The 7,937-nt window shown below is 36.3% G+C and overlaps 1 protein-coding gene across 1 annotated transcript; it reads right to left on the reverse strand.

Annotated features, from left to right (window-relative positions):
• Nucleotides 1-3,074: 3,074 nt before the first annotated feature.
• Nucleotides 3,075-6,953, reverse strand: LOC108327410 (uncharacterized). The gene is made up of 2 exons (XM_017561117.1): nucleotides 6,173-6,953; nucleotides 3,075-3,409 (listed from the first exon to the last, which is right to left on the reverse strand). The coding sequence occupies exons 1-2, from the start codon at nucleotides 6,951-6,953 to the stop codon at nucleotides 3,075-3,077; spliced, it is 1,116 nt and encodes a 371-aa protein (XP_017416606.1).
• Nucleotides 6,954-7,937: the final 984 nt, after the last annotated feature.

The raw sequence follows: 7,937 nt of genomic DNA on the forward strand, positions 1-7,937 counted from the left end.
AATTAACAAAATGAAAATTAATAAACAGAATAATACAATCATACAATCATACAATCAAACAATTAATAAGGATTCAAATTATCAATTCAAACATTCAATCATACATAATTATTCACATTCAACCTACAAAAAATTAAAAATTAACAAAATAAAAATTAATAAACAGAATAATACGAACCTGGGAACGTGAAAAACCACACAATAATGGAGAAGATGGAACAACCCGCGGTCTGAAACGGAACAAATTTAAAAGAAAAAACATAATACCTACAAAAAAATACAATAAAACGTAAGTTTGATAATCCAAATCAATAAAAAAACGTATCAAACCAACCCAAAAACTAAAAAAAAAACAAAAAAACTCTAGCGACCAAAGCCAAATTTGATCGAATACAAACGTAGGTGATGAAAAATGAGGAAGGAAGTCCTTCTACAGTGACGACGGCGGCGCAACGGTGGCGTAAGGAAAAAGGGAGAAAGATCGCAGCGACCTAGAAGAAGAAGAAGTTGCAGAGAGAAATCGCTGGAGAAGAAGAACTGTTCGCGTTCGAGGAAGACGAAACTATTCACTCTCTATAATATTTTTTTAACCTAATCAAATGTTCGCGTTCGAGGAAGACGAAAACCGGGTAATATAGGGGATACGGCTTCGGTTCCCAACTTAACCGAGGCCTATTCTCCTAAAAAAAATTTAAATTGATCTGAAATGACAATTTTGAAATTTTTTTCAACCTTTATGCCACGGTTCCTCACCTAACCGCGGCCTATTCTCTTAAATATTTAAAATTTGTTCATATAAGGGAATAGGCCGCGATTCCCCTAACAACCGAGGCCTATTCCCCGACGGTCTGACTTCAAATCTATTTCAGGACTGACTTGGCGGGAATGTCAGAATTTTGTAGGGACAATAGGTCGCGGTTCCTATCAGAACCGAGACCTATTCTCCTGCAAATTTATTTCAGGACTAACTTGGCGGGAATGTCAAAATTTTTGCAGGGACAATAGGTCGCGGTTCCCCTCAAAACCAAGGTCGAAAGTCATATACTGTCACAGTTCTGTTGCAATCGAGGCCTATACTGTCTATATAATTTCAAAAATGCCACCGCATAATATTATACTTTGAGTTTTGGTGAACCGATGTATAATGTACGCTGTAATAAATCAATTTTTTTCTAGTGCATGTGAAATTTTATAGAAAATATATTAACACCAATATAATCAATTAGATGCAAAAAGATGAAAATAATTTTCTTAAACTAACATATTTGATTATTAATTTTTACATAACTAATTATTTCTCAAATGTATGTTAAAAATAAATTTTGACTTGACTCGATCACATTTATCGTAGTTAACTAAATGTTCGAGAGAAAATGATTTTAAAACAGATTTATTCTCAAAATCATTACAAAAGGATAGATCATATTTTACAAATTTATCATATTACTTTGACCATAGGACGAATAATCTTAGACATAATTACACTCGAACATCGTTAGAAAGATCAAATTTCCTTTTACCTACAGTATTCAGCTCTAAATTTTTAGCATATGAGAAATAGATTCTGATTTTAAACTTTACATTAAAGTATATAGTTCTTACACTCTTTGTTTAGCATATAGTATCTTATTATAAAGGCATGAAATATGAAATTTTAATTTCAATCATGAACTGTGCCAATAAAAAAGTTGAGCATGCATCATTTGCAGCATCATGCACACGTCACAAAACATAATTATGATATGATATAGCAATTTGTACTTACCATTTCCCAAAAGGCATAGTAATTAGCATTATATAAGTCAAGCACTGACCAAGTCTTACATGATATAAATCCTACCTAATTAAAATTATTTGTCTGCTTGAAAAGAAATATATTGTGTCTTCAATATGTTTTTATAAATTTAATTTATATTAAAATATTAAATATCAATTAAAAATAAATAATTTAAAGTGAAATCAACTCTTAACCAATGTTGAAATTATTTTAGTGTCTGTTTTGGTAGCATAGCTATGACTTTTGATTCACGTTAGGGACAGGTTTTCTTATTTAGCAGGAGAAATAAAGTAGAGGTGAAGATAATAGAAAGTAGTTGGATTGAACATTTATATTCAATACATAATTTCAATTTTTTTTTATCACAAATTTAAATTATCGAAATTTAAACCCAAATCTATTTTAAAAGAATAGATATGATTTTTAAAAATGAATTTGATATTATATTTTTTTCAAAATCAATATTAAATTTAAAATAACTTAAAATTGTTATATATTTTGTGACATTCCAAAAATATAGCACACCAGTGTATACAGGTGTCCACATTTAATAATATGATAGAACAATTACTATAATACGAACGTCAAACTTACAGTCACTAGTACAGAAAGAGGAAACGACAACGGTCATTTTTGCCCATAGACAGCGGTTCTCGAACCGAGGCATATTCACGCGAGGTAAAAAATCTACTTTTTTTGTTTCGGGTGCAGATCGAGGCATAAAATGGTAAAATTTTGCCTCGGTTATTGCCTTAACCGAAGCAATAGGTGTTTTTATTTTTTTTATTTTTTATTTTTTGGTTAAATTGTTGATAAAAGAAAGCCAAAGATTAGTGTTTGGCCCAAAGACGAGATCGGTGGTTGTCTTCTTCTGTCTTTTGCATAGCACGGTGGTTGCGGCAACACCCCCATCACTCACTATGAAGCAGTATGAAGCAGTTCTTGAAGTTCCAGGGTGATGAAAACCACCACGAACACAGCACACAGCGACTCCGCCACCGCCACCAATTCTGTTTCCGAGTTTTGCTTCTCACTCTCTTCAAACTTCACATCAGGCCCAATTCACATCACCGCCACCGCCACCCCCTTTTTTCTCTCTGCAATTCAAACCCCAATTCAGCCACCTCTCTCTCCGTAAAATCGTTTTCTCCGATACCCTACCACCCCCTTCTCCTCTCCCTCCCACACCTCAAATTGTGTCCAACAATCTTCCTCGGGTTGGCAGAATCTGAAATTGGAAGATAATAGAGACAAAGCAAACCCTAACATTTTGGAAAACTCTAAGAACGATGCAAAGTTAAGGGAAGCAAGAGTGACGGAGCAATGGAAGCGAGAGCGACGGAGCGAGATCGCGAGAGCGAGGAGCGAGGGAGCGAGGGCGAGGGAGCGAGGGCGAGGGAGCGACGGAGCGAGGGCGAGGGAGCGAGGGCGAGGGAGCGAGGGACTGAGAGAGTGACGGAGCGAGGGAGCGAGGGACTGAGAGAGTGACGGAGCGAGGGAGCGAGGGACTGAGAGAGTGACGGAGCAAGAAAGCGAGGGAGGGAGAGGGAGGGAGGGAGTCAGATCTGGAGGAAGAAGGAAAGGAGGGAGAGCGAGGGAGCGAGGGAGGGTGAGCGAGGGAGTGAGTCAGATCTGGAGGAAGAAGGAAATGAAAGGTTACGTTTTTTTGGTTAAGATACGTGCACATATGACTCAGTTCTCTACTCGCCTGAAGCAATACATGCATATAGGTCTCGGTTCTGTACCTGACCGAGGCATATAGTCTTCAGAAAAAAATGACAAAAAAATATAAAATGATTATACACCTCGGTTTCCGTTTAAACCGAGGCATAAACACTATTTCGTACTGGTTCTGAACGAACCAAAGCCATATGCTCTGCACATAATTCAAATTTCAGAGACTGTCAGGGGGTAGGTGGGCTTTTAGGCTTCGGTCGTTGCTTTAACCGAGGTAATATGACTTATATGCTTTGGTTGATTTTGAACCGAGACGTATAAGTTCGCTTAAACTACAAAAATACCATCGCATTTTAATAGGCTTCGGTTTCACCTAAACCGGAGCCTATAACGCGAGTTTAAAAACAGTTTTTTTACTAGTGAGTTATTACAAAATAATCATTAAATTTTTCGTTTAACTTTACAAGAGCTTCCTATACTACTACCGAACGTTCAACATATAACCGACCGGTTATATTTACAGAACAAAAATGGTGAACGTTCTGTTCACCAAAACTATATATACTATACGACCGAACGGTCATCAACTATTCAGCAGGAGTCTCACCACCCAGCTCCTGCTCCAGCGTAAGCTCTTCCCCTTCTGCTCACATCCAACAAGGATGATCATTGCAATAGAAAACCGAACAGTAACATGGATAAAACAGAAAACAAGGGTAAGCTACTATAATTCAATTAAGCATGTATTCACACATGTAATAAACTACAAGCCCTTACAAAACAAACGCTATAACATATAGGAGCCAATATAGATATCACACATAACTGAAATATAATAATATTATACAATCGACACTTGACTTGACCATCCGGATTGTATGAATACGTAGCTTGAGGTCGTTTGTGCACTCGGGTGGTATAGTAACTGGAAAACCATCAGCTGCCACCCGAGGTTAGTCCGTTATAACTCACCCAATTACCTATGGGTTAGGACCTCCTGCCATTCTCACACAATGACTTACCCATCTCTACTTGAGAACTGTAATCATCAGAATATCAGGATGAACTCCATGAATTTCACTATCCGTATTCATATTTTACCACCATAATAACCTTTCACTGAGACATTCCTCCCCGGAATTCTCTTCCACATTACTTAAAAACATACACATATACTTGAATACCCATAATGTTTCTCATTCATAATGAATCTTTACTATAATAAACAACCAGCACCAATCCATAACATCAGCATAACAAGATCAGACAACATTTCATATAAAAAGACCGAACGCTCACATAATACTACTTTTAAATACAATAGACAGGAAAGTCAATACAACAGACAAAATAACCGATCGTTCATGTAATCGTGAGGACTTTGACATGAACCAAACCCATTTTTAAGAATACACACTCTAATTAAATCAAATTCTTAACTTAAGGCTGAACTATATTTAACTCTTCTCGCCACTAGAACGAACGGTATTCCACTATCCGACAAAACCGAACGCTTAAAGCTTATACTTTGCACTTATAACAACTGACACTTGGTGTAAGACCGAACGTTACTTCCTTATTTGACAAAGCCGAACGCCTAGAGCTTATACCGAACACTATGATTACTCCTACAAACTATTCAATAAACCTAATATTTTTAAGGAAACCGATTAATATATTTTAGCTGAAATATAAATAAACTTATACACTATCATAAAGGAACATATCTTAAGCCTATTACTAGTACGAAGTTTACTAATAATAATATATGAACTATCACAAACCCAATTTACCTAATCCAATAAGACTGATTAAAACTGTATATAACCATCAAAACTTGATATATTAATCACTTCCTATAAAACAAACGACTACAAACTGGTAAGGCCAAAATGCTAACTCTATTGATAGTTTATTCACTAACCATAACCGAACGGTTGAAACCGAACACCCAACTATTCTACGTAATTTTGTAGAATCCTTATCGACTTATACAGAACCACCAAAATCCAGAAATCATACAAGTCATACGCTCACATACAAATCATCAATCCATTCATTCCATACATACACAAAATCAACACATGCATAATTAAATTTAATAGCTTCCTTTACCTCTTAACAGACCGCTCGCTCATCAGAGGGAATTTGCACCACGACCAGACACTCAACCTCCCAGATTTAGTGTTTTTAGGAAAACAAACCACCCAAAAGACCAGAACCATGATCAGAACCTTAGAAGAAGAAGAAAATAAACACATGCAACAGAAACTTGGTTTGCATGTGCCCCAAACTAAACTTTATTAAAATTAGAAAGACCTACCAGTTCAAACCATTAAACGTTCAGTTGAAAGTAGGATCCTTGCCACCAGCAACCTTACATACACTCTAATGGATGATCAGATGGAAGAAAACGTGAGATTCAATGGAGGAAAAGCTGATAATTTTAGAGAGAAGTTAGAGAGAAGGAGGAGAAACTAGTTCAGAAGATTTGGAGGAGAAGATCGCATGCAGAGAGTGGAACCAACTTTTGAAATTTTAGCTTATATACTCTCTCAGAAAAACCGATCGTCCACTCTTCTGCCGCCACCTGTCTTCCACTTCCTGCGGCTTGTTCTCCTCTTGCAGACACTCGTTTCCCATTACGATGGGGAATTTAATGGTTCTGACATTCTCCCCAACATAAATAAATTTTCGTCCTCGAAAATTAAGACATACTAGAGAACAGGTGAGGATATAACTCCTTCATGACTTCATCACGCTCCCAAGTAGAGTCACCTGTCCTCTTGTCCCATACCACCTTGACTAATCTGATAGATTTTCCTCTAAGCGTCTTTGTTATGCCCTCGACAATGTTGACTAGCTGCATCTCCACCGAACGGTCTTCTCTAACTTGAATATCTTCTATCTCCAAAACGTGAGAGGGATCCGGCACATATTTTCTTAGTTGTGAAACATGAAATACTAAGTGAAGATTGGCTAGTTGAGGGGGTAGAGCTATCTCATAAGCAACTGGCCCAATATGTCTCAGGACTTGATAAGGACCAATAAACTTAGGAGACAACTTCTTAGGCCGAACGACTCTTCCCACACCAGTAGTACGATTTAATCTAAGAAATACGTTATCTCCAACAGCAAACTCCAATGGCCTCCTTCGATGATCGGCATACGACTTTTGTCTGCTCTGAGCTGCTTTTAGTCTTTCTTGAATCAATCTCACCTTCTCAGTTGTTTGTTGCACCAATTCTGGACCAGTCAACACCGTTTCTCCATCTTTAAACCAACAAAGAGGAGTCCTACACTTCCTTCCATACAATGCTTTAAATGGAGCCATATCAATGCTGGATTGAAAACTATTATTGTAAGTAAATTCTACCAAAGATAATACATCATCCCAAACTCCTAGGTGATCCAAAACGCACGTTCTCAACAAATCTTCTAATGTTTGGATCGTTCTTTCTAATTGACCGTCCGTCTGAGGGTAATAAGCCGAACTCATATTCAAACTGCTACCCAACTCACTTTGCAAAGACTACCAAACACGAGAAGTAAATCGAGGATCCCGATCGGATACGATACTGGAGGGCACACCACGTAATCGAACTACTTCATTGATATAAAGTTGAGCCAACTTGGCCATTGACATCTTCAGATTCACAGCAAGGAAGTGAGCACTTTTAGTTAATCTATCAACTATTACCCAAATTGCGTCATGATCCAAATTTCAATCCAATTATTTAATTTAAATTTTATAAATTTAAGCTAATGAGTTTAGGAAATATATATTTATATTTGATATTGATCTTAATTATTTAAATATAAATTTTTATTAGTTGAATAATAGATGAGATGGAATTTTCTTTTAAACTCTAAGAAAAGAAGAAAATAGTGAGTAGAGAAGTGGAGCCTCTACATGTCCCATCCTTTAATTGATTAAGGACATGATGACCTAATTATTGGTCAAAATATATTACAAAGCAAACCTTTACTTGAATTGAAGAGTGATTTCAATGTAAAGATATGATAAAGAAAAGTCGTCCACTCATTGTGGCATCACTTCCTTCAAATCAAACTTATTTTCTCCTTCATCAAATGCAACTCTTCCATGTTCACCTTTCTATGCTTCCATGCAAGTTTCTGCTTAAAGTCAAAGGAGTCGACCTTATAACTCTTTTATATTACTCTTTAGAGAAAGCTCACCCACCTTTCTTCCCTCTCCTCTCATGTTTATGCTTATTTGCTCAACAAAAGAAGAAAAAAAGTCATTAAATTTACCAAATAATTCATCTTATTACTTATCAACTTATCACCAATCTTTTTCAACCATGTCTTTTCTACAAATTTGCTTAAGATCTTTCGGCGATAATTAAGATCAATAATGAACCAAATAATGGAGGCTAGGCATTTCACTTTCAATAACCTATTAAATATTATTAACTCAGTCAACACACAACAAACAAATCATTGCTTAATATTATTCTAA

The sequence above is a fragment of the Vigna angularis genome, chromosome 2 (genome assembly GCF_016808095.1).
Source record: "Vigna angularis cultivar LongXiaoDou No.4 chromosome 2, ASM1680809v1, whole genome shotgun sequence".
In the NCBI taxonomy this organism is placed as follows: domain Eukaryota; kingdom Viridiplantae; phylum Streptophyta; class Magnoliopsida; order Fabales; family Fabaceae; genus Vigna; species Vigna angularis.

Coding starts and splice junctions, on each gene's coding strand:
- LOC108327410 (XM_017561117.1), bottom strand. CDS start 6,953: ATGAGTTCGGCTTATTACCCTCAGACGGACGGTCAATTAGAAAGAACG. Junction 3,410..6,172: donor ATATCCTCACCTGTTCTCTA/GTATGTCTTAAT, acceptor TTCTTCCTCCAG/ATCTGACTCACTCCCTCGCT.